The 27,891-nt window shown below is 42.4% G+C and overlaps 1 protein-coding gene across 1 annotated transcript; it reads left to right on the top strand.

Annotated features, from left to right (window-relative positions):
* The first annotated feature begins 6,128 nt into the window (after positions 1 to 6,128).
* On the top strand, positions 6,129 to 27,415 carry hmga2 (high mobility group AT-hook 2). The gene is made up of 5 exons (XM_022219582.2): positions 6,129 to 6,449; positions 7,622 to 7,708; positions 9,400 to 9,450; positions 22,232 to 22,264; positions 23,766 to 27,415. The coding sequence occupies exons 1-5, from the start codon at positions 6,342 to 6,344 to the stop codon at positions 23,808 to 23,810; spliced, it is 324 nt and encodes a 107-aa protein (XP_022075274.1). The 5' UTR covers positions 6,129 to 6,341; the 3' UTR covers positions 23,811 to 27,415.
* Positions 27,416 to 27,891: the final 476 nt, after the last annotated feature.

A 27,891-nucleotide genomic window follows, 5' to 3' on the forward strand; every position in this document is an offset into this window, starting at 1 on the left:
CACCGGGAGCCGCAAAATCCTTTTGGCATTTAAAATGAAGACAACACTGCATATATCGCTTTTTTTTTTTTTTTTTTTACCTCTATGCCCTTGTTAATCAGTCGTGATTAATTAATTACAAAGCCTCTAATTATTCATTTTTTAAATTGTGTCCTTCCACTAATATTTATCTTACCTGGTTAATGTCTATTTTGCTCTTGGACCTCATATGTTACGTAATGTTAGCTGGAAATCAATATTTTGCGAATGTCTATTTAACTTGTAAAATCTATTTATCTTAAGCTAATAACTTTTCTCCGGTAAGTCGCTGCCCGGGAGACGCCAGTGTTTACAAACAGTGACGTCACGAAGTCACGTGATTACCGCGCTGGTTGGCAAAAGGAACCAGAGGAACAATGGCTGATGATAACGATGCAAACTATCCTTCCGTGAAATTTTCCGATTATGCTCAATCCTTATCACCTGAGGCCCGACAAATATACGTAAGTAAGCTGAGATATCAGGGAAACAGTAAAACCTTGCCAGATCCCTACAATTTGAAGACTGGGTGGGTTGAATGACGATCCTTCATTGTGATCGGACATTTCCTTCACCGACATTTATTTTTAATTGATTGACACTGCTGGGCAGTTCACCCACCCAAAAATATATAATTATGAATTAAAAATAATATATCTTCTGTTAATCTTCAACAAGATGTCAAAGAAACGTCAAGAAGTTGCTGTATTTTTTGTCTGCAGTATGGCTTCTATGTAACAGTAACAGACCCACAGCATTGGTGATCGAAAATAGGACAATTCTAAAAAACGATCGCTAGACGTATACAGCAACAAAGGTGGTTACAAATAGGAGGCTGCTGGCTTAAGGAGATGTTATTGAATATGCTTCATTCGACTTTAGTATACTTTCATCGCCTAAAAACCGATCGGTAACACATGACAACACTGAACCAAACCGAAAGTGTAGAGATCGCTTCACGCGAAGGATGCGACACTAAATCAATATCTTTTGGTAAATAAGCTCAAAGTTGGACATACTAAACATGCTAAACTGTTGAATAGTTTACCTGAAGAAAAGTGGGAGCCACAAACACGATCTCTGCTGCTTACTGGGGTACAATTTTCCTGTTGATGGCTGAAGCCACCGCCATCTTCTCTCTCCTGACATCGGTATTCGGTGAAATTTCAAGCCTGATCCCTTCTCAAAACGCTTCGTACAACCAACAACTACACACGCTATTACCATTGTGGTAAATACATGTGCAATTTCATTCATGAAAAGCGATAACTTTACGTATTTGTTTCAAACCCGATACCGTTCTCGTAGCAAGCCGTTATGTTACTGCCGGTTCTTGCCAACCAGTAGCAGTCTTGTACCATGTGACCATAGCAAATGACGACACGCTGGCGTCTCCCAATTCCAAGACGACACTCCTCTGACTCTCTGACCTGCTGCCGTGTTCTTGCGAGTAACGTGTATTACCCTATCATGAGTACTTTTGACTCAAAGACAAGACGTGTCTTTCTTGGAGTGGAGCTTTAATATACAGGCTTGCCATTCTTGAGTACAAAACGATGTGAAACTACAGGCGTTGCTTCTCCATCTCCTCTGCATCAACCTTGCGCTCTCATGTCCCAGCCAGAGGAAAACCCCAGCAGCACATCCGGTGGAGTGATGCGTCAAAATAAGAGCGGTAATTTCACAATAAAACTCTATATTAAAATGCAGTGAAACGCACCTGAAAGGCAGAACAATTTATTTTCCAAAGTTACAGGGAGCCACAACAGAGGGCTGAAAGAGCCGCATGCGGCTCCGGAGCCGCGGGTTGCCGACCCCTGCTCTAGCAGTTGTAGTTCAGCTAGGCTAGTGTCTACACTGAATACTGTGTTCCATGAAGCACAATGTCCTAGTCTACTCAGCAATGACAAAACATTAGATAATCCTGTTAAATAGCGTACAGTTAGCCCAAGGGACAATGACTTTGGTGTCTGCTTTCGACCTTTAGATGCAAGGTAAACAATGTCTTGACAAACAAATAGAACTTTTAGCCTAACATCATCGTGAATATCGGCATAACCCACTCCTGTTACCTCTTCTGATGCCCCTATAATCCATGCAATTAGATTATATAGTTCTTCTGGCACAACAGATTGAGCATCAGACACATTTAAATTGTCAGCGGTGGGAGGCCAGGGGCATGTCATACCAGGAGAGTCACTGAGAACCCTCTTTAAGATCAAGCCTGCACTGTACAGTGTCCTTGTGACATCAGTAGCATTCTGTCCAGATGTTGTGCTAGCCATGTGTTCACTGTCACTTTCAGTTTGGTTTTCAGCTTGGCTTACCTCAGTGGACTCAGTAGATGTACCTGACTGTGGAGGTATCTTTTGTAATAGTCTATCAGCTGACAGTGTCTCAACAAAAACAAGTTCACTGATGTTTCTCTTGGCAGGGCAGTGGAAAGTGAGCTGCGGGAAGTCACGTGTCAGCCGCCTCTTCAGTAGATCCTGCCTGAAACACAAAAAATATGGGGAAAGATGAGTATGTGTGTGTGCATGCACGTGTGTGTTTACATAAACATACACGCATACCCTTTTTTGTGAGAATAAGTCAATAGCAATTAACCTTGTAGTATTTACTTTTTTTGTTTACAAGAACCATGAGAGAGACACATGATATTTTGGTTACCTGTATTCTAAATCATCAAGACCCTCCTGATTCTTCACTATGTCCATGAATGTCTTTCGTAGCTTGTCCATTTGCAGCACTTCCTGGTCAACTATAATCCTTTGACGGATGACAGTCTCACAGAAGAAATTGTAGCTGTCAGTGAAGGGTGTTTCACTTCTGAAAAACACACGCACACGCACACAAACCATGTGTAAACTGTTGCAGCCATGTCATATTTACATAATCCAATCAAGATTATCTAAGCTTGTCTATTTCGCCAATTTTTCCTGAATAAAAGTATCAAATAGGTTTTTGGAACTACAGTTAAACAAACTAAAAACTATGTTGTTTGTCAATGCCTCATTTTGAAATGTACAAAGTGTAATAAAATGTTTATGCATTGTAATAACTCACACTTCATCTGGGGTTGCAGTACTTGTTTCCATAGGCCTTGACAAAAACTTTGTGTACTGTGTGTAACAGGTCCTGTGGTACCGCACCTCCAGGGCCACACAGTCTTTTTCTTTAATGTGCAAAAGCACGCTGGTGTCCTCCTTCAGCTCAGCAGCCTTCTGCAACTGGAGAAAGCCACTGTCTAACGCAGGTTGTGTAAGTTTCCCACCGTTTCTGTGTAAAGTCCTGCACATCTTCGCCCTGGACATCTGTGAGATGTATATAGCATCGTTACGACCCTTTTTTAGTAACTTCTGAAGGCGGTTTCCTTGTCTTTCTTTTCTTTTTGTCATCTTCGCTCGTATCTGTGGTAGATAAACTATGCCACAGTAAAAAAAAGACTGACACAAAAACGCTAATTATTAAAAAATGACTGGTGGTACTGCATTTATGTCATGGGTTAGATTACTATACGCCTGTCCTTCAGCAATGGTATTAACAAATAATCATTATTCTAAACTGTTTCGGCTGCATCGCGGTACTCGGCAGGGATGTCCGCTTAGCCCTTTGCTCTTTGTTTTAGCTATTGAGCCCCTTGCCATAGCCATAAGAAATAACCACTCTATACATGGCATTGAAAGATATGGCACTGTACACAAATGATCTCTTTACGCTGATGATCTCTTGTTGTTTGTGTCTAAGGCTGAGACAACCATTCCCTCTATTCTGGAGCTCCTTGCAAAGTTTGGAAAAATATCAGGGTATAAATTAAATTTACATAAAAGTGAACTGTTGCCGCTAAACATGTCTGATTTTGCTTTAGAAAATATTATATTACCCCTGAAGATAGCTACACATAACTTTACCTACCTTGGCATTAGTGTGACGAGAAATTTTAGTGATCTTTTTAAAAACAATTTTGACAAGCTACAAATTAAGATTCAACAAGATTTGTCCAAATGGTCACTCATTCCACTTTCTTTGGTTGGTAGAGTGAATGTTCTTAAAATGTCTGTGCTACCCCAATACTTGTATTTGTTTCAGAGCCTTCCTGTGTTCATCTCCAAGGGTTACTTTAAAAAACTTGATTCGATAATTTCATCCTTTATATGGAATGGAAAAAAGCCACGCTTGCGTATAGAACACCTGCAGAAACCTAAGCAGGATGGTGGTCTAGCTCTCCCAAACTTTCGGCAGTATTATTGGGCAGCCAATCTCTGTTGTTTATCTTTTTGGGTATATTATCACTCTGATAACAGTGGGCCAGCGTGGGTTGAGTTGGAGAAACTTTCTTGTAGTTCTCCGTCTTTACCAGCTATAATTGGCGCATCGGTTCCACTGCTTCAAAATTTGACTATTAATAACCCTGTAGTTCATAATTCAATCAAAATATACTCACAATTCCGGAAACATTTTCACCTCCAAAACATGAGTCTATTCAGTCCAATAATGTCTAATAATTTTTTCCTCCTTCGTTGCAGGACGCCACATTTGGTATGTGGTGCAGGCAAGGACTGAAAAACTTCAATGACCTTTATATAGATAATAAATTTGCTTCCTTTGAACAGTTATCGGTCAAATATAATTTACATTCTTCTAATTTTTTTCGATATTTGCAGGTGAGACACTTTGTTTCAGTTTCCATCCCAGGGTTCCCAGACATTGACCTGACCTGTGATAGATGCAAATCAGCAGAGGCCACTTTAATACACGTTTTGGTCGTGTCCTAAAATACAACAATATTGGGAAGGTATACGTGAAGCCCTTTCTTGTACATTAGGAGTCCATTTAAACCTGAATCCACTTTTGTTTCTTTTCGGGATTACTGGTGTGGAGTTAGGACTTCCTGCCGGGGGCCAAAAACTTATTTCTTTTTCAACCTTGTTAGCACGTCGTCTAATTCTTCTCAAATGGAAGGATGCTGCCCCACCCACAGTATCACACTGGATCAAGGATGTATTATTTCATCTCAAGTTGGAAAAAATAAGATTTGAGATGAGGGGCTCTGAGAAAAAGTTCTATCAGGTGTGGAGGCCTTTTTTGACTTTTTTCAGCCAACCATCAACAACGGTACATGAATGACTAGGCTCGGTAGTGTGGTTGATTTGTGTATTGATGGTCTGAATGCTTTGTGTTTTTAAAAAAAGTGTTTTCTGTTAGCGGCAGTGGAGATTGGTTAGTTTGTTTAATTGGGGGGGGGGGGGGGGGGGTTGTTTTTGTTTGTTCTCTGTTATATTGTTAAAATTTCAATAAAAACATCAAACACTAAAAAATGACTGGAAACGGTGAGTAGAAACTTTTTTGGGGTACTAATTAGCAATAGATATATCTTATAAAGCAGAGTTCATGTAGATCCACGTGAGTGGAATGAAATTCACTTTCTAGGCACTTTTTCCATGGTCCCAATACAACTTACACCAGTTTTTATTACATTTGAATGCTTAATGAATTTATTATTAAATTTTTACAGTAAGTATTAGCATTTTAGCTCAATAGCTCGCAGGTCATGTGACCCAGAGACTCCAAATGTATTTGGGATTATAGTATGACACAGACTGATCAAGACACACCACTTTTTATTCCATTTGGATACCTAATAGATTTTATATAATTTTTTACAATAAATATTAGCCTTTTAGCTCAATAGCTCCCAAGTCATGTGACCCAGAGACTCCAAATGTATTCAGTATTATAGCATGACACAGAGTGATCAAGACACACCACTTTTAATTCCATTTTGATACTTATTAAATTGAATATGAATTTTTCACAGTAAATATTAGCATTCTAGCTCAATAGCTTCCAGCTTCCTGACCCACAGGCTCCAAACCAATGTTGATTGACAGGAATGTAAAGGGTGATCAAGACACACCATTTTTTATTCCTTTTGGCTACTTTGTATATTTTATATTAATATTTAACTGTAAAAGTTTCCATTTCAGCTCAATAGCTCTCAGGTCATGTGTTCTATTGGCTCAAATCCAACACAGGATAGTAGCTCTAAGCCTGCTCTATGACACACACCTCTTTTACTCACCCGTTTTATTTTGAAAATCGGAAGTTTTCCGGCGCTTTTGTAAGTTGCATTGACCATAAAGTCTGTACGAGGAGCGCACATAAGATCTTGGAGCGGCTGGCTTGACCACGCGAAAACGAAAGACGGCTGACGTGACCGCAGTGAAGCTACGATCACCAAGTCCGCGGGTTCGTTCTTTCTCTCTGTTGGGATCTTTTTTTAGTTTCCCGGGAGAACGGAGGACCTTCGGCAACCGGGAACTATGAGTGGACACAGGGACCGGCTCGGTGAAGGCTCTGGCTCCCAGGAGCCCACCGGGGCCGCGGAGACACTGAAGAGGAGACCGGGGAGACCGAGGAAGATCCACACAGTAAGAAAGACCGCTGTTCCTGAATCTGCTGTGAAAGAGGCAGGAGTCCTGTCTGTCACTGAGGATCACATTACACACAGTTTGATCAAGATGGGGTTTAAATAGAACACAGTCCAGACACCTCACTACCTACTACTACTACCTTAATGCGTTGAATTCGCTGCATTTGTTATTGTTTGGCTGTGCAGTCCACACTTCCACTATGCACTTGACCTCCTGACAACCTGAGCTCCACAGGTTTCCAGAAATTTAGAGCTGGAGCTTGTTTTTCCAATTATACCGCTGTTGAAATGAATATATCATTCCATACTAATTAATAATGTATGCAGTCTTGACTGTGGCTAATGTTTACAACTAAAAAGATAAGTAAGAAGAGGAAAGTGAGGATGGATGCATTTGTGCAGATTTTCCATGAGTTAAATCAGAGATGCAATGACTAATGAGGGTTTTAAAGGGGCTTATTTGAGTATATTTACAGAGGTTATTCATCAGTGAGTTACAGACCCACAAAAAATTCACGTCACAATCACATCCATTTACACAGTATACTGTGGGTACCAAAAACCACACTGCATTTATAAAGATATCTCTCAGAAGTAAGCCTCAGCTCATTTTTGAGTGGCCTGGAGTTAGATTTGAATGTAACGTATGATACATTTTGAAACAAAAAAAGCACTCAGAGAGAGCAGTACTCAGCCAAAGCTGCTCTGTTGTATCATTTCTGAAGTCCTGATAAGTCCATAGTGGTGGATTTGTAGTAGGATCACATTCATGTGATCTTCAGCAGGCAGCTGATGCAGTGTTCACTTGTTGTCATGGTTACAGTGACGCCATGCCGCTATCTTGTCGTGACACAAAAATCTTTATCAAATCCATGCATCTAGACTACAAGCTGCATCACTGCCAAAATCTAACCACTTGGTCCTTGTGTCATTTCTGACCTTCCCTGAAAATTTCATCCAAATCTGTTATTCCGTTTTTGAGTAAAGTTGCTAACAGACAGACAGACAGACAGACAGACAGACAAACAAACGTGTCTCGATTGTCGCGTAACTCTGCGGTATTCCTTGGTGAAGTAACAATGTAATATTCAAAAATGTAGCGGGTTTCTAATCTTTGTTTCTTGTCCTCGGCACCCCTGACATTGATGCCGTCCACTGCCTTCTTTTAAGGAGCCCAGTGGAGAGCCTGTCCCAAAGCGCCCAAGGGGCCGCCCCAAAGGAAGTAAGAACAAGGGCCCCTCCAAGGCAGCGCAGAAGGTGAGGAGCCCAAACACCTGAATAACACATGTTTAAGGTAACTTTTGTGAACGTTATTAATTTACATTCCACAGCAGTGCGTGGTTCAACAAATGAACACGATGGACCAGTAATTATAAAGTTTTAATTGTTCAGGTCAAGTCTGTGCCCATGATTCTCATAAGGATGAACTTAACATGTTGGATTTTTCATCTACAATTGGGGCCATCCACATGTATAGAAAGAAGAAGATTAAAAGAATGCTAAAAATGGGAAGAGAAATGGTATAATGTAAATAATGATCACAGTGTCACTATTTCTCAGATTTTACGTCTAACCCAGTTCTGAGCTGAAGTTCTACAAGTCAAGTTTCTTTGTTTCCATTTCATCCAAACAAGACCTTTTTTTAAAAAAAAATTTCATTTCCTGGTGTTTCCAGGTCTTATGGTTTTTCTTGCACAAACAGTTTTGTTCTTTTAAAAAAGGTGGCATTTATGGTAAGTTTCCACGTCAGATCCCGCTGTTTAGGGCTATTGCACACTTGCTTTGCTGAGACATATAAAGCACACTGATGATTAATTGAACAGGGTTTTACCTTTCAGACCATTAAATCTCCACATTAAAAATGTAGCATCGCAAACACTGACCTGGGATTACAGTACACAGATTATCTTGCCATTGTGCAGTGTAATAAGCCATGACAGATGCCTGCTGCTGAACATCACATCATCGTTGTGTTGTATTCTTATGCTTGTCTTGGGAGGGTCCAACTAGTTCCTTTCCTGCTTGGCACAAGCTAATAGTTTGTTTTTATTTAATGACAAAGATAGTAATTTTTAGCAGTGGGGGTGTAGGTCCAAAGATTTACCAACGATTTGACCACATTTGGTCTTTTTCAAGCACATAAAAGAATGTTTTCCTTCATCAAAACATAGCTTTTGATGATGAAAGATGCTTTGTTAATGTTGAGTGTAAGGATTTGGACACCAATTGTCTTTGATTTAGTCCGAATGAAAATAAATAAAGGACATTTTATAATTTTTGATACATTAAGATGCAAATAATTATAAATGAGGTTGTTGATGCTGGCTGGTGAAATGTTGTCCCGCTCTTTCTTAAAGGTTTGACGAAGTTTGATTCATTTTAGGGGCACAGTAAAATATGTTTTATTCATACAGGTGTCCATCCAGAGCATCATGCAGCAGGTTGTCTCTTGTACCATGCCGTCTGTTGCATCTTTACAGTTGTTGGAAGTGTCATCTTGAGACAACAGAAGAATTGTGTATAGTCTGTGCACTGATGAAACAGTTGTAGAATGTTGCAAGTTCACTTTACCACTTCAAATAAATAGAATCACTTTATTCATCCCCAAAGGGAAATTCAATTGAAAGTGAAATGAAAGTGTAAGTGTTAACTGTTTTTCTACAAATCAGATGCCATATGTTTGGCACTCTTCTCAATCCATGTACACAGTTGTAATGTATTTTCATGACTGGTATGTGATTGTGTTTGTCCTTCCTTCCAAATAAATGCTGCTTACAGTTCAGTACTATAGAAAATCTAACTGGTGGAGATTCAAAACTTCTTTAGTTACATAATCCATTACAGTAAACATGCTTAACTCTGAAAAAAACCCCTTCAAATCATAATTTATGTGAGGCAATGCAACGTAAACATTTCAGTCATACTTTACCTACTCTATGTCTTCACAGAAATCTGAGGCAACGGAGGAGAAAAGACCCAGGGGACGACCCAGGAAATGGGTAAGTATGTGGTTCTCTTTAGCTTGTGTCTGCTTTTGGTGTGCTGGAAGCTGGAACAAATGTCAGCAAAAAGAACTGCAAATGCATACAGTGATGTGCAAAAGTATTGTCCTCCTACAGAAATCTATTTTTGCATATTTGTCACACTTAAATGTTTTAGCTCAAACTAATATTTATTGAATGTCAGGCTACAAAATGCTGTTTTTAAACTATGGTTTAATGAAGAATTACTGAAAACCTATGTGGCAATGCTACTAGGGTTAATGTACTTTGGTTGATTACCAAATGACTGACAACGCCACCTGGGGGAATTTCACCCCCAGGAAATCCGATTAGAGGGAACCACCACTCCAATACAGGGAAAGGTCACACAGGTACATATGACGAGAGACAGACGTGACTTAAATATACACAAAACAGAATTTATTAACAAGGTATTCTTTTGATTAAAATGACAATGGTTCAATATAAAAACCTTAGCGGTGGTGCCACGAGACAGCTCAATAGTAAGTGGCCAAATAGAGGTAATCTGTTAGGACCTCCAGGGTGCAGCCACTGACCATCTATATATGAAAATCAGGGCTGAGGGCTTACTAGGTCGGAATGACTGACTGAAGAGGGAGGGAGAGGGTCCGGATGCCACACACCACACGTGCAAAAAAACACCCAAAACCACTAATGGACACCCAAGTGCTCTACTGTACAGGGAGTGAGGGGACCACCACCTCAGGGGGGAATCAGCCAGCCACTCACCACATAGCCCAACAGCTCCTGTCCACAGAAAGAACTAGAAAAGCACTCAGAGAGTGCAGACCTCCGCCAAGGATAGAGAGGAAAACAGGAAACCCATGCAGTAAAGGATTATGAGCTGGAATCAAACCTGCGTCTCTGACACAGTTCTGTTTACGAATGACCTTCTTAACCAGTTGAGCTATCTAGACACCTTGCTCCAATTTGTTGGACGACATACTAACCTATGATGTTTGTCATATTTTGGACCACATACTAAAACATAGTGTAGCACTGAGCGGCGACTTAAGGCAGGAATGGCAAAGGATCGTACAGTTAGCACACAAAGCTTTATTGTCTCTACCACAATAAGCACTCCAGAACTCACAACGTACCGGCTCGCAGGCCGAGGTCACTCCTCCCGTAACCCCCCTGAGCTACGGTACACAAGAAAACAAACGAACTCAGAACTAACTAAATGCAAGCAGTAATTAAAGAACGTCTGGAACAAACAAACAACCCCGTTAAACAATTCCCAAAGAACACATAATTCCCCCCATGATGCCTAGCGGCCCCCCTACCCGGAACACAGTCACATCAGCCCCCATGGCCGCTACATAGCCCCCACCCAGGGGGTTTACACGTCCCCGAAACCCCTTAGCCACGAACAATAAATGTCCAAGTGTCCGGGCCACCGTCAGCGGCATGTGGAACGACGCAGACCCACCGGCGCCAGTCCTGGTCGGGGGTCTGCGCCAACAGTCTCCGCGGCATCCTCCTTTGTGTCTGCCCTCTTCGGCGGTGGCGACCAATCAGCTGCTCTCGGTTCTCGTCGGCGGACGGTCTCTCGCCGAATCTCCTCTCTAATGCGGTAGTTAGAGCCCGCAGATTGTGTCGCTGTGCTGGGTTGAGGTCCAGTAGCACCCAGGCTGCTTTCCCCTCCAGAGCAAGGGCGAGGCTCATCGCGGTGTCCTCGGTGCTCCAGCTGTTCTGCTGCGCTACTAGCTCCGCCTGGGCTAGGTACGGGGCGAGCTCCCTCTCTCCGTCGTACTTCGGCAGCTTGACAGGCGTTCTCCGCTCAGCAGCGGCGGCAGGTGGCTCCCCGCTCTCGGCTTGCTGTCAGAGCACTCCCCCTGCTAGCGGCTGCAGCGGCGTCGGCTTCGCTGCCTGTGGCGGCCCACCATGTCCTCGAGGGCCGGCGGGTTCTTGGTGTGGTGGAGCTGTCGGGACTTACGTGAAGCGAACTCTCCGCTGGCCGGCTCCTTTCCTCTTGGGATTGCTCCCAAGAGGCGGTGCAGTCCCTCGTCGACAGCTTGTTTGAGTTCCCTCAGTTCTTCCTCCATTTGAAGTCGGGCAAGCGCCATCCTACTTCTGACACCAATGTAGCACTGAACGGCGACTTAAGGCAGGAATGACGAAGGATCTTACAGTTAGCACACCAGGCTTTATTGTCTCTACCACAATAAGCACTCCAGAACTCACAACGTACCGGCTCGCAGGCCGAGGTCACTCCTCCCGTAACCCCCTGAGCTACGGTACACATGAAAACAACAACAAACACACAAACGAACTCAGAACGCAGTACTGAACTACCTAAATGCAAGCAGTAATTAAAGAATGTCTAGAACAAACAAACAACCCCGTAAAACAATTCCCAAAGAACACATAATTCCCCCCATGATGCCTAGCGGCCCCCCTACCCAGAGCACAGTCATAGCGGCCCCCACAATACTAAAAAATTCAAAGTGATCCAGAATCCTTTCCGGATTGCCACCAAAATTAAATCAGCTCTTCCTCTTACCATAGTCTACATCCCCTCAAAATTTCATGTGAATCTGCCCAGCCGTTTTTGAGTTATCTTGCTAACAGGCAGACAGAGACGGACACACAAACACCGGGTGTCGCATAACCTCCTTGGTGGAGGTAAAAATACGGTTAGTCACAGGAACAGAGATCTCTAGAACTACCCTGGCACCACACTATATGATACTGAACCCTGGAGGTCGCCACCAAAGCCAATCAGGCCACCTGCTCACCCAAACAAATCAAAACAACAATCATACATAACCCAAACACAGAATCACAAAAAGAGAGAACAAACAGATTACAAAATCAAAGAAAAGTAATTCTGATGCTAATAATTTTTACAACCCATAATAATGGGTGTGCCAGGCGATGGGCACATGCACACCAAGATTGTCTTTAAAAGCATAGAATAAAACCAATGCAGCAATTCCCGATGGGCAGAGAACATGCTGCACTGAACACAGAGACAGCACATGAAGACAGAACTTGGAGTCAGAACAGCAGCAGCTTGCTTCAGACATGGAGCGGCTTGTCAATAAAACCGCAGCTCCTCAGGCATCAGGGGAAACAGCCGCACGATCACTCAAAAATCCAACGCGATGCATAGGTTATGCCCAGCTCCGAGGCCACACACATACCCGGCTCCCAGCCTTCGGCCAAGGTACCAGCCGAATTCTACTAAAAGCAACGAGCAGATCAGACACAGCACAAACGTCGCTTGGAGACGCAGTGACCGTGTCAGAACATACCTGACAGGTAGGTAGAAAAATGCTCCGCCAGCATCTCGAGACTGCCACGGCAAACCACGCGGCTGAGTGAACACCCCAGCTCCAGAGAGAGGACGCATGTCAAAAATGCGCAGCCCTCACAGATATAATGCAGTGTAGCACCGCCCAGTAATCAAAGGTGCAATGGGATGATTGCTCCCAGCCCAGCTGCATTCAATGACCGGGAGCACTTAAAAAACTACACCACCTGATCCAATATACTTAACATAGGTGGAGACGGACTGGGCCGTCCTGCCACACCTACATCACCCCACGAAAAGGTAATAAGTGGCTGGTCCGCTTTGGTAGCAACAACTGCAGTCAAATGTTTGTTACTCTGCAAAGGAGCACAGCAGAGGTCTGTCTGTCTGTGTCTCTGTCTGTGTCTATACTACAAATCTACCACTGTGGACCACAAATGTTTTAAAGATTTCAGATGTCGGAAATCTTTCTGCAATCTTTCTGTTGTAGCAGAAAACACCCGGACATGTTTGTATTTCTTTCAGAGTCATTGTTTGCTTGGTTGTCTGTTTTTATGTTTGACCCTGTTATAAACCAGCCCGGTCTCACGGGGATTCGTGAAACTGTCACGTCAGTTTTTGTTTCGGTTTCGTGCGCACCAACATGATGTCGTCATGTTTTTCGTGCCGCTCACCACGAGCGAAACCCGCTGTGGTAATCACATCTGAAAGTGGTTTATACCGGCGGATTCATGATGATCTAAGCTGTCCATCGGCGTTTGCGGCCGCTGCTGCGGCCGCCGCTTCGGCCGCCGGACGTTCTTTAAATTCCTATGCAAATTCGGCGGATTCATGACGATTTAAGCTGTCCATTGGCGTTTGCGGCCGCCAATGGACAGCCACTTTCAGATGTGATCCGGCCGCTGTTGTGATTACCACAGCGGGTTTCGCTCGTGGTGAGCGGCACGAAAAACATGACGACATCGTGTTGGTGCGCACGAAACCGAAACAAAAACTGACGTGACAGTTTCACGAATCCCCATGAGACCGTGTTGTATAAACTAGTGACCTGTCCAGGGTGCCTGATACAGGTCTTGAGGTCATCCATGGTCTAGTAAATGGTGTCCAACTTATCGCATCCCTCTTTAAGAACAGAGCTGGTATGGAACACTGTCCAACCAAAATCACAAAACAGTAGAGTGAGACAGCGGCAGGATCCATCTAAGCATCTCTAAAGGTAGTTGTGAGCACTTACTGACAGCAGAGCAGCTGTAACTTAATTACCGTATTTTCACGACTATAAGGCGCACATAAAAGTCTTAGATTTTCTTCAAATTGTGTGGCGCGCCCTATGGTGCAGTGCGTCCTGTGTGTTGTTGTTGTAAGGCGGACGTAGTAGAGAACACCATGAGAACGTTAAAGGGGGAAGTGTGGGTGTGGATTGTATATAAAAGAACAGGTATGTGCGTTATGCAGAACATCGTTGTTTTAACAACCCTGAAAATGGCAAAGAGACACGCTTATGAAGCACAGTTTAAACTGAAGGCCATCAGCTACGCGGAGGAACATGGAAATCGAGCGGCCGCTAGAGAATTTAAGATTAATGAATCGATGGTTCGCAAGTGGAGGAAGCTGGAATACGAGCTCCGACAGGTCAAGAAGACGCAGCTGAGTTTCCGCGGACATAAGGCGAGGTGGCCCGAGTTGGAGGAAAGACTCGAGCAGTGGATCATCGAGCAAAGAACGAGTGGGAGAAGCGTTTCGACGGTCACCATTCGACTAAAAGCAGTAAAGCTAGCAGAAGAAATGAAAATTGAACATTTCCAAGGAGGTCCGTCTTGGTGCTTTCGTTTCATGAAACGGTGCCATTTTTCCATCCGGACCAGGACTACGGTAGCGCAGCAACTTCCAGCGGATTATAATGAAAAGCTGGCCATCTTCCGCTCCTACTGCAGCAAACACATCGCCGACAAACACATCCAGCCCAGCCACATCACTAACATGAACGAGGTGCCGCTCACTTTCGACATCCCGGTGAGTCACACTGTGGAGAAGAAGGGGACCAGCACGGTAGCGATACGCACAACGGGGTACGAAAAGTCTTCTTTTACTGTTGTGCTTAGCTGCCATGCTAATGGACAGAAACTGCCGCCTATGGTGATTTTTAAGAGAAAGACTTTGCCTAAAGAAAACTTTCCAGCAGGAGTCATCATTAAGGCAAATGAAAAGGGCTGGATGGATGAGGAAATGATGAAAGAGTGGCTGAGGGAGGTGTATGTAAGGAGACCAGGTGGTTTTTTCCACGCATCACCATCACTGTTGATCTGTGACTCTATGCGTGCCCATCTCACAGCCGATGTGAAAAAACAAGTGAAGCAAATGAACTCCGAGCTTGCTGTCATTCCGGGAGGCCTGACAAAGGAACTTCAACCGCTGGACATCGGTGTGAACCGGCCGTTCAAAGTAAGGCTGCGAGTGGCGTGGGAGCGATGGATGACCGATGGAGACCACAGTTTCACTAAGAGTGGAAGGCAGCGCCGGGCGAGTTACGCCACAATTTGCCAATGGATTGTAGATGCTTGGGCTAACGTGTCTGCTGGCACTGTTGTTCGAGCTTTCGCAAAAGCCGGCATCATTTCCGAGGCGCCGCACGGCACGGAAAGTGACTCTGACAGTGAAGAAAGTGAACCTGGCATGTTTGATGGAGGTTTAGCGCAGCTGTTCAATTCAGAAACAGAGGATGAGGACTTCCATGGGTTTAATTGATGACGATTACCGGTAATTACCATGCCCGTGCCTATTGATTATTAAAAAATGTTAGTACTAATCAATACTTAAATAAAGCACAACCAAACTAAGTTTTGCTCCCGCTCCATTTTTAAATACGTACACTTGTATGCTTGTGTGTGTTGTTGTAAGCCGGACGTAGTAGAGGACACCATGAGAACGTTAAAGGGGGAAGTGTGGGCGTGGATTGTATATAAAACCCTCGCCTTATAATCAGGTGCGCCTTATGTGTGTGTTAAATACAGTAATGGCACACATAACTGAGACTGCGCCTTTTGGTACGGTGCGCCTTTTGGTCGTGAAAATACGGTAATTGCTAATAGTTTTAGATAGCCTGTGACATGGAGATGATCAGGAGACGATGACTGCAAATCATACTGTATATTTTTTGCCACATCAGTCAAGTGACACACACAAAGTCATAGTTTATAAACCACAGTGAAATAATTTGCTACCAAGTGGCCTTGTTGAAGTGAAGTCCTGAGCTCCTTTACAGCTGTAAGGATGTTTTTACTTTCCTGTCAATAAACTAGTTGTGTGATTATCATCACACATGCAATTTTTTAGTGTTTGGGAAATCACAAATATAATAAGCAGTTGGTTTTCTGGTCAGTTTGAAGCTGCTATTATTTTAGGTTTTGTCTTTTGTCACTTGATGCACTGTCCAGTATCACACACATAAACTGTAAGGACCGTGAGTCTCTTTATCACTATGGTGACTGTGCCTGAATGAAGCTGTAGGGAGCATCAACAGAATGGTGACCTTTGTCTGAATGACAGAATACCATCACTTTAGCGGCTGAATGAAGCCAGTACTGTTGAGCATCCTGTTAAATATTGTGCATACCACCTCTCGTGATAGGTTAGACTTTTGTGAACCTGTACAAAGTGCTTAGCAGAACCGAGACATACCTCTCTTTGATCAGAGTAAAACCTGTGGAAAGAGACTGCTGTGTGGTTGTAGAGGTGGTAGTAGAGGTTGTAGAGTCCCTCATTCCTTCAACAGTACATGGGATCAGGTTTCAGCTAAAGTATGGGGTCTTCACAATAGGTCTTCTATTTTTAGTCATTTACATTGTATATGGTTGAAGCTGCCCATGCTGCCCTTATGTTGTGCCTCAGACTTCCACCCCACCCCTAACAAATCAAGTGGACCTACAAGTGCCACAAGTGCTACCACAGCCCATTACAGACAACACTGCCATTTCCCCTCTGTGGTACAGAAGGAGTAGAGTCTGTGTTAAGGGCCTTGGGGGAGTGAGGCTTCTGAGAGATCGGGTGTCACTGATGGTTATTTTGGCTTATCTTGGCCTTTGTTGTGGTGTGCGGAGGCTCAAGTGCAGGAAATGAGACTTCAGACCAGGGAACAATTTATAAGGCTTTATTTTCCAAAGCAGGAAAAAGATACAAGAACTACAACAGGAAACTGGAAGTATTCTATAACACGGACATAATCCTTTACATCCCAGGACAGATAGATTCCTCCTGGCGAACAGGTGGACTAAATACAAGACAGAAAGAGTAATGTTAGCAGACCCATGTATGGTAACACCAAGGCAGGAATACTCTAATCAAATAGGAACTAACACGAGGCAGACTGTGAAATAATTACTTAAACAAACTAAGCCCATGGGTCAAAAACATAAGCTAAAATATTTAATCAGAGTCTGGTATTTCTCGGGTTGGAAAGCTTAGCTGTTGTGGATGTCTCCAGAGGAGACTGGTGCACTGGAAGGTGGTGGTGGACAGCCAGCGGTGGCGTGGCAGGAATCCAGCAGCTGAAGGACAACAGACTTTGTGAGATTGCCGTTGGATGTGATGTGTCAGCCAGAGTTTGTGGTTTGGCAACAGAGGCGGTGAAGCAGGTGACGAATGTCGGAGGTGTAGGAGTGAGGGAGCCAAGTCTGATGTGAAGTAACCAGAGATATCCAGGGGTAGACCACACAGGGGTTCTGCAGGGGAATTTCAGGAAGACAGAAACCAGGAATCCGGGGTAACACGAGCAGACAGGAGCCAGTTAGAGAACGTTCACGGTCCGGCGATGAGTGGTGAGTGGCGTAAACTTTCATGGAGGAGTTGAAGTGGCTGATTAAACTAGTCCCACCTGCTCATTCACTACTCTCCTTGATTAATGATCATTGGCCCCTGCTGCCAGCTTCTGTGCACACGCACACCTAATTAGAAAGAAAAACCAAAACACAAGGCAGAGGGGAGAGCACTGTTGCTACCTGGCACCCTCAGCCATGAATGTGACAGCTTTTCAACTGTGTTAATTATTCATCCAACATTTCGATATGTATGATTTATTTTTACACTAATCAGTAATGAAATCATGAACATGTCCATGATGAAATTCCAATGAAGCTATGGATGACAAGTTAGGAATTCTTGGAATGAAATTCCGGTGAATATCTTATAATCATGATAGGAAGAAGTTTAATGATTGAGGATCATTTTGATTATAAAATGTCAAATCAGTTAACATTGGAATTAGAATTTCTAGGTTTTGCTATTATGCTAGGACCTCTAACCAGTCCAGTTCCAGTCTCCTCCAGCCCATGCAGATCCCCAAACGACTCTGGTCCTACACACGTGGACAAAATTGTTGGTACCCCTCAGTTAAAGAAGGAAAAACCCACAATTCTCACTGAAATCACTTGAAACTCACAAAAGTAACAATAAATAAAAATTTATTGAAAATTAAATAATCAAAATCAGCCATCACTTTTGAATTGTTGATTAACATAATTATTTAAAAAACAAACTAATGAAATAGGGCTGGACAAAAATGATGGTACCCGTAACTTAATATTTTGTTGCACAACCTTTTGAGGCAATCACTGCAATTAAACGATTTCTGTATTTGTCAATGAGCGTTCTGCAGCTGTCAACAGGTATTTTGGCCCACTCCTCATGAGCAAACAGCTCCAGTTGTCTCAGGTTTGATGGGTGTCTTCTCCAAATGGCATGTTTCAGCTCCTTCCACATATGTTCAATGGGATTCAGATCTGGTCTCATAGAAGGCCACTTTAGAATAGTCCAACGCTTTTCTCTCAGCCATTCTTGGGTGTTTTTGGCTGTGTGTTTTGGATCGTTGTCCTGTTGGAAGACCCATGACCTGCGACTGAGACCAAGCTTTCTGACACTAGGCAGCACATTTCTCTCCAGAATGCCTTGATAGTCTTCAGATTTCATCGTACCTTGCACACTTTCAAGACACCCTGTGCCAGATGCAGCAAAGCAGCCCCAAAACATTACTGAGCCTCCTCCATGTTTCACCGTAGGGACAGTGTTCTTTTCTTCGTATGCTTGGTTTTTGAGTCTATGAACATAGAGTTGATGTGCCTTACCAAAAAGCTCCAGTTTGGTCTCATCTGTCCAAAGGACATTCTCCCAGAAGCTTTGTGGCTTGTCAACATGCATTTTTGCAAATTCCAGTCTCGCTTTTTTATGAGTTTTTTCAGCAGTGGTGTCCTCCTTGGTCGTCTCCCATGAAGTCCACTTTGGCTCAAACAACGACGAATGGTGCGATCTGACACTGATGTACCTTGGCCTTGGAGTTCACCTTTAATTTCTTTGGAGGTTGCTCTGGGCTCTTTGGATACAATTCCAACGATCCGTCTCTTCAATTTGTCATCAATTTTCCTCTTGCGGCCACGTCCAGGGAGGTTGGCTACTGTCCCATGGGTCTTGAACTTCTGAATAATATGAGCCACTGTTGTCACAGGAACTTCAAGCTGTTTAGAGATGGTCTTATAGCCTTTACCTTTAAGATGTTTGTCTATAATTTTTTTCGGATGTCCTGGGACAATTCTCTCCTTCGCTTTCTGTTGTCCATGTTCAGTGTGGTACACACCTTTTCACCAAACAGTAGGGTGACTACTTGTCTCCCTTTAAATAGGCAGACTGACTGATTATGAGTTTGGAAACACCTGTGATGTCAATTAAATGACACACCTGAGTTAATCATGTCACTCTGGTCAAATAGTTTTCAATCTTTTATAGAGGTACCATCATTTTTGTCCAGGCCTGTTTCATTAGTTTGTTTTTTTAAATAATTATGTTAATCAACAATTCAAAAGTAATGGCTGTTTTTGATTATTTAATTTTCAATAAATTTTTATTTATTGTTACTTTTGTGAGTTTCAAGTGATTTCAGTGAGAATTGTGGGTTTTTCCTTCTTTAACTGAGGGGTACCAACAATTTTGTCCACGTGTGTATATAGCATTGGATTTTTTTCACCAGCCTGCCTCCCTCTAATGGTAACACCACCATTCTCACTGTTACTGACTGTTTCTCTAAGGCCACTTACTTCATTGCCTTGCTTTGCCTAAGTTAACCACGGCCAAAGAAACACTTGACATCGTGGTCAACCAGGTCTTCAGGTCACTTGGCATTCCTACTGACATTGTCTCTGACCAAAGACCCCAGTTCACATGAGAGGTTTGGAAAACACTCTGCAATGCCCTGGGAGCAACAGTCAGTTTAACCTTTGGTTTCCATCCTCAGTCCCATGGCCAGACTTAGTGGACCATACATGGCTGGAGATCCTCCTGTGTTGTGTCACCTCCGAGAACCTGACTGCCTGGAGCACCTGTCTGCCATGGGTGGAGTATGTGAACAATTCATATTTTAACTTCTATTCCTATAGAAAAGGGAGGAGTTGCACAGTTGGATGGCCACTGTTAGCAAAGACCTCCTGCGACGTTGTGTGCTCCTCCTCAGTGGTCCCAGGTTATAGCTGAAGCTGCTCTGAGCAGCAGTTTCCTCAGTATCCCTTTCTTTGACACCTCTGCCAAAGACTAGAACTACACTTCCAGGACAGAACGAGCTTTCCTGGTGACCTTGTTGAGTCTGTTAGCGTCAACTGCCTTCACCCTGCTGCCCCATAACACTAAAGCATTGAAAATGGTGCTGGCCAGCACCAAGTGATAACACATCTGCAGCATAGTACTGCAGATGTTTTAAGATCTCATTCTGCTGAGAAAAAAACAGACTGCTCTGGCTTTTATTTTCATGAGCCTCTGTGTTTGTAGTCCAGTCCAACATATTGTCTATGTTGACACTTGTAATCCTTGACATTGTCCACCTCTGTTCCCTTGATAATGACTGGGTTCTGAGTAGTCCTGTACCTCCTGATGTCCACCACTAACTCCTTAGTTTTTGGGATGTTAAACAGTAGGTGGTTGATGCCACACCACAAAGCTGTCCACCACACAGCCTCCTGCCCCCTGCTGATACAGCCCACTAAGGCAGGAACTTCTGCTAATGACAGGACTGTGAGCAGTATCTGAAGTCAGAGGTGCAGAGAGTGAACAAGAGGGGAGACAGGAATCTGTCCTGAGGGGCACCAATGCTTTCCAGTATTGTTTCTGACTTGGCTCTCTGCAGCCTCACAAAGTGTGAAAAAGCTGTGAGGTAGTTGGTGATCCAGACCGCTAGTGGAGTATCCACCTGCAGCAACTTATTCCTGCCTGAGCAGGTCGTATTGTCACGGTTTGTACAAAGACCCAAGTGTAGACAGAGAGACATGTCACACAGATTGAAGATTTAACAATTTGTTTACAATAGCACACACATACATGATAATGGAAATTGGGACTAGAGACATTAACAGCCAATGTAGGGAATTATGCTACAGACAGCACAATTACGCAGAGGAATCCCTGGAAGCCCAGGAGGAAGATAAAGCGATTACGCGAATCACAAAATACAAAGCAGACTTAATCTTAAAAGACAGGATAAATACAGAGCAGGGAACTAACCAGAACAGAGTATAAGAAGGTTAGGAAAGGTGAACGGGAGTGGGACAACAAAATATACAGGCACGCAAGAACAGAGCAGAAACACAGAAGTCAAACTGCTCAGCGTCTATACAAGAATGCTAAGATAACAAAAGGCAAAAATAGCAGAGAAGCAGAATAAACAAGTAGTTCATCAGGAACGATAATTACGAAGGTAACCACGAAAGCGAAACTAAGCCACCTAGCTGACAGCAGCTTGGCAAATGAGGTCAGGGAAATAAAGATGAGGAATGTCATTTGCATAATACAGGAATGTGTGTCTTTGGAGTTATGATAAAACAAATCCAAAGAGAGGTAGGTAGTAGTCAGTGTGGAAGCAGGATCACCAACAGGGAGCGGCACGGGGAACTGAACAAGCTAACACAGGTTAGACTGGAGGCAACGGAACGCTGAACTGAGCTGGTCTGGGTTGATTGACTCAAGGTAGTGCAACGGTCCAGCGTCGAGTAGTGGACTGACCCCTTCCTTTATGGCAGGTTGTGAATGATGAACAGGCGTGTCACTCTCTGTCACAAGTGTCCTCACTCAACTGATTATCCAATCATCTATGATGAGGAAAAGCACACGCAAACACACACAAAGGAAAAGGGAATTAGCCTTTACGTAACCTCAACTATGGGGCAGAGGTGCTTCAGGACCAGCCTATCCAGGGACTGCAATGGGAAAAAACTGGCATTAAAAGTACTTAAAAAATGGCAAAATGTTGAAACAAAGTCTGGGGCCAGATTTTTCTACTTATAGCAGATGTAGCCTACTACTTTGGTGATCAAATATAGTGCAGGAAAAGTGAAAAAATGAAAAGATAAAAAAACACGCGGAGCACCTCTGGCTGGTTGCTGCCTTGGACGGCACTGGAAGAGGTAACTTCTTTTTGTTTATGTTATTCAGTGGAACAAGACTTAACTTTCCCTTTTTTTTCTTTTGCAGCCACAGCAAGTCATTCAGAAAAAGCCAGCTCAAGTAAGAGATCTCGAAGATAGTACACACACACACAGATGTATCCACTTGTAAGATGAATTACTGTGTAATCCTCATTAGACTTACTTCATATTGACTAAATATCTTTGCTAAATTCAGGCTACATACACAGATATTCTTCATTAGTCTCTAATCACTCTCAAATACAGGTACATCTCATGTTATTAGAATATGGTAGGAAACACCGCACATTGCTCAAAGTCAAAATTGTACATATTTTAGACTCAGTGTACATAAAATGAAATATGTCGAGCCTTTATTTGTTTTTATATTTTGATGTGAAATCAGTATCAGAATATTAGAATTTTTTACAGAGGGCCACAGAGATGCCAATCAAGAACCCCCAGATACTCCCACACAATCCTGAGAAGACATCTAATCAGCTAATTAACTCAAAACACGTGCAAAGTGCTTTTAAATTCTTAGTCTGGTTCAGTACACACAAGGGGGGTAAGACTCAATAATGCGTTGCTGAATAGGCTGCTGTTTACAATGCTGTATCAAAGCATAGAAATGGAAAGCTAACTGGAAGAGAGTGCTAGACTGGCCAGCCAGGTCACCAGATCTAAACCCGATTGAAAATCTGTGGTGTATTGTGAAGAAGAGAACAGGACGAGCCAGACCCAACAATAAAGAAGAGTTGAAGATAGCTGTCAAGGCAACCTGGACAGTGATTACAACTCAGCAGTGCCACAGACTGATTGCCTCCATGCCAAGCCATGCTGCTGCAGTAATTTGAGCAAAAGGAGCCCTGACTAAGTATTGACAGACAGTGCATGCACATACTTCTCAGAGTTTGGATATTTCTACATTATAAATCCTTTTTTGAATGGATTTTTGTTGATTGTTTGAAGTATTCTAAGATTTTGAGATTTATTTGGGGAGAGTTTCATGAGCTGTCAGCCGATATCGAGGTTAAAACAAAGAAAGGTTTGAAATATTTCCGTTTATGTGTAATGGGTCAGATTCACGCAAAATTCACTTTGAGCAAAGTCTGATGAAAAACATTTCCACCATGTTCTAATTCTATGAGATGCACCTGCAGATTCATACCATGACAGCAGATACTGCATAAACTGTAGTAAAATACATAATAAATGTTGAAGACTGTTCCGGTAATATGTGTTAGGTTTTTAATAGCCAGACTTTCATTGAAAGCCATTTTAAGCTGGTCGTGTAGTAAATGTAAACATAAGCCTATAACTATGAGGAATACAAATGAAGGAAGAAAGAACAAAGCATAGCATGAGCATGTGTTTACCAAGGTTATCAGAACCATTGCAGTATAATAATTCTTTTTCAAGGACCGTTTCTTGTCAGAGACTAACTCTTTCTGACATAGAATGACTGCTTCTTTTACTCCGTGGACAACTGACTGGGGAACACTGGTTGTGCCAACATAAAGTGACACTGGAATGAAATATGTATTATAAAAGATCTAAAACAGTTTAAATGACATAGACCATCTTGTTTTCATTCACAGGAAGAGCAAGAAGAAGAGACAGGAGAGTCCCCAGAGGAGGACTAGCCTTCATCTCCATGAACCTCTACCTCATTCAATTGTCAGATCTTTCAAAGGAAAAAGATTGCCTTAACCACTTTTTTTTTTTTTTCATTTTTTTTGGCTTTACCACATTCTACTTGGTTTCATTTGAGAGAACTTTCATATTCTGTTGTTCTTTCAGTTTTGAGTTTTATGAATACATTCACACTGATCTGTTGCTTAACAGAAGAAAATGTTGGGTACTTGTCAAAACCTTTACATTCCTTTATTACAGTTTTAGCTAGACCATTCAGAATGCAGCAACATAAGGGCACCAAAATATAGTGTTTACTAATTGTATTGCCCATAAAAATAGATGTTCACACCTACCTGTCAAAACAGACCACACACAGATATTTACTCAGGTAAAACAAACTTCCCTTTCTCTATGAGAGTAAACTACAGAGAAGCACAGACACACATAAAAGATTAGTGAAGTTTGTGAATGAGAGAGTTACCACCAGTTCATCATTCTGAACACCACAGGACTGAGGTGCTGATCATTTTCACTCAATGTTTCACCCTAGTTCTGTGTCTCTCTGACAGGCACACACAGCTAGTCTTTCTCACAGCTGATGGTTATTGACTAATGCACTAAAAGCAGAAAAGACACTAGAACAATCTGGTTTTGTCATGCAGAAATGTAGAACAAATGGCTGCTGTTCAAAATATCTGTTTTGTCGTTGAAACTAAACCAATCCCCTGCTGGCCTAACTGTCACCCAAATTGGTGTTAGACTGTCAAAGACAAGGACGGGATGGCAGGAGATCATGCCTCAGTCATCCATCACACTGGCCGAGTCCTCATAGATACCACTTTACATTTACAGTAAGTCCGTCTTCTTTTGTCTTTCTAATAATAAGCAGGGTGGAAACAGCACCTAGTGCAACGTTTTGTCATGAGTTGCAGTATCGCCTGGTCTCAAAAGTTTTCCTTGACAATGTGGCTCTTGTGTCTCATGTAACCAAGGCCAGCCATGCCAATAACCAGCCATTAGGTGTGGCTTAGTTGCTGAAATCTGTGACTGAACTGAATTCCTTTATTGAAATGATTAATGATAATGAAGCCTGTGCAGGGTGCAGGCTGGATTTATTGACTCATTGGACAAATTAGACCTTAGACATGAGATTTCAGTGCACAGGGCAGTATTCAGGATGATTGTTAAATTTGTTTAAAAGGCAGTCTAAACAAGTAATAAGCTTTAGAACTTCATTCAGTCAGTCTGTCTTTTAGTCCTGTGATAGAACGGTGAGATGTCCAGCATGCACCCTGCCACTCACCCAATGCCAGCTCGGATAAGCTTGAGTCCACTGGTAGTTTGCAACAAAACAACTCTGAATTCTGTGGGTCCTGTGGGTTGCAGGGTGGGACCTACCTAGATCAGGCTGATCCTGAAACATCCCATAATAAGATCAATAAGATCTGGATCTGGGGAGTGTGGAACCTGGGTGAACAGCTTAGCTCTGTCGTGTTCTCTGGGTCACTCCTGAGCAGTTTTTGTGCTGTGATGGAGTGCATTGTCCTGCTGAGGGTGACAACGGGCATCAAGGACTGATGCTGCCATGAGGGGTTAGGGGTTGGGGGTTGCTGGACCTACAACATGTAGGTGGGTGGTACATGTCAAACATCCACATGAATGTCAGGACTCAAGGTTTTCCAGCAGAACATTGCATTAGAACAAGATGATGGATGTTAATTCTCACCCAGACTGTTGACATTTCTTTAGATGTCTGTAGTTGTTGTTGACTTAAATGAACAAGTACATGGACATAGCTTCATTACATATGTTCTCTTTAGCTTCAACAATATATTTTTTCATTTATTACACTATGCAAAGAAATTCACAGACTTTGTCTGTTTTACAAAGAGCCTCAAGAACAAAACTACAAGAGCAAATCACGCATTACCTCATAACACACTTGCTACCTGAATTCAGTCGTCCATCACACTGGATGGCTCCTCTTGCACTCTAAGTCTCTGGAGCCTTGTGTTTAAGGAAACCTGATTGTATACCAATGCTTGCTGATCACTGATTTATAATATCTTGTCATGATTCCAAACTACCTCTAACTCAGCACAACCAACTCATGAACACTGTTGCTCAGTGTATGCAAACCAGCGAGCAAGAAGGCCGTGTGCATTCCTATATTTGATAATGCATTGTAACTTTATTCTGTAGATTGAAACAAGGTTGTGCCGTTTGTTGTCTTGTCATGGGGGAATGGCAATTTGTATGCAGTTTTTGTTTATTTTATTCAGGTAAACCTTCAGTAAGAAGTAAATGTTAAAAGAAAATTCTTCTTTTTACTGCAGCAGCTTCATTATTCCCACCTGTGTCCATCTATCCTGTGCTTAAGATACATTTGCAGCTGCCCATTGTTTTTGTAAACTATTCATTTAACCCAGAAGCAGAGCAAACAAAGAAGGCACTTTATAAGAAAAACTAAGGATGCATTTACAAAAGGACAATAAGAGTTTCTCAGTGGCCATGACGTTTATGGTCTTCATTATGTATGGGATGTAACATTGTCTTTCTAACATTTAAACTGAAGCATTTACTTGATCACTTGTCTGTTACAAAGCTGCAGGGAAATGTTAACTTAACGATGTGACTGAATCTTCCCATTCATCATCACAATCTTCAGGCATGATGGTCAAAATTATGACAATAACACACTAATTGTTTGTAAAAATAGAATTTCCGTATACCCGGGGACAGACTCTAAAGCCAGCGTTTCAGCATTTACAATTTCCATATCTGTATGTTCTTATTTAAATTTTGTATAGTGTTACCATGTTTACCAGGGTTATTTCCTACAAAAGTAAATGTCTGAACTCTAAACTCTTTAAACTAAAATTAGTTTTTTAACATGAATAATCTCATATCACAATAATCTACAGTATGCTACTGCTTTTGTGCACAGGGCAGATCTTTAAATATTTTTACAGTATATTATAAATGTACATTTTACATAAAAATGAAATACAAAAGTTAAACTTTTTTAAAATGCACTGTACAGACTTTGTCTCCACCTGGCACTGACTTACCTGACATTTTTAGGTTTACTTTGGTCTGGTTTTTATACCTAGAAAACAATAGCAGCCCATTTATTGAGTGCTGTTTTCTTGTTTGACTTAATGTTCATTTAGTTCTAAAGATTGTACTGAAAAATGTTTTCCCACATTTACAAACTGTAACTGTTAACTTGACTTTATTTTGTTGTGATTTACAACTGAGTTAAAGTTAATAAGGATAAAATTTGTAAGACAATACATGATTTGAATATATGGCTGTTTTATTTGTTTGTTGTGTTTTTAGCTTCAAATAGTTTAGCTAGTTGGGGATTTTTAAGAGTTGTGTACTACCTATATATGTACAGTACCTCAAACAGGCTGATCTAAATGAATACCTACCTCGAGTGTTGAAAAGGAATGATTGTGTCAGTTTACCTTTTCTTTCAGTTATTCTGGCATTAGATATGATCTGTATTTTAGGACTGCAGGACCATCTCCTTTTCCAATGAGAAGGTGTGTCCAAATGTTTGACTGGTAATGTACATCTTAAATAAACCTTTGAATTTTTAAGTATACTTTGAGTGGAATCATCCTTTAAGTCAGTGGCATCAAACATGCGGCCCGTGGGCCTAAAACGGCCTGTCAGAGGGTCCAATCCGGCCCACGTTACAACTTTGTAAAATGTAAAAATTCCAGAGAAGACATTAACTGCAGATTGTAGATTTGTAAAACTATCCATCCATTCTCTATACACCACTTTATCCTCACTAGGGTCGCGGGCGAACTGACTCGAGCGAAGGCAGGGGACACCCTGGACATATACAGACAAACAATCACACTCACATTCACACCAACGGGCAATTTAGAGTAACCAATTAACCTCAGCATGTTTTTGGACTGTGGGAGGAAGCCGGAGTACCCGCAGAAAACCCACGCATGCACAGGGAGAACATGCAAACTCCATGCAGAAAGATCCCAGGTCCATCCCGGGATTCGAACCAGGGATCTTCTTGCTGCAAGGCGAAAGTGCTAACCACTACATGTGCACTGT

The sequence above is a fragment of the Acanthochromis polyacanthus genome, chromosome 1 (assembly GCF_021347895.1).
Source record: "Acanthochromis polyacanthus isolate Apoly-LR-REF ecotype Palm Island chromosome 1, KAUST_Apoly_ChrSc, whole genome shotgun sequence".
NCBI classification, from domain to species: Eukaryota; Metazoa; Chordata; class Actinopteri; family Pomacentridae; genus Acanthochromis; species Acanthochromis polyacanthus.

Excerpts from the sequence above, each read along its gene's own strand:
- hmga2 (XM_022219582.2), top strand. The coding sequence starts at position 6,342 with ATGAGTGGACACAGGGACCGGCTCGGTGAAGGCTCTGGCTCCCAGGAG. Across the intron at positions 9,451-22,231 it reads GGGGACGACCCAGGAAATGG|CCACAGCAAGTCATTCAGAA; the intron begins GTAAGTATGTGG and ends TTTCTTTTGCAG. Across the intron at positions 22,265-23,765 it reads TTCAGAAAAAGCCAGCTCAA|GAAGAGCAAGAAGAAGAGAC; the intron begins GTAAGAGATCTC and ends TTTCATTCACAG.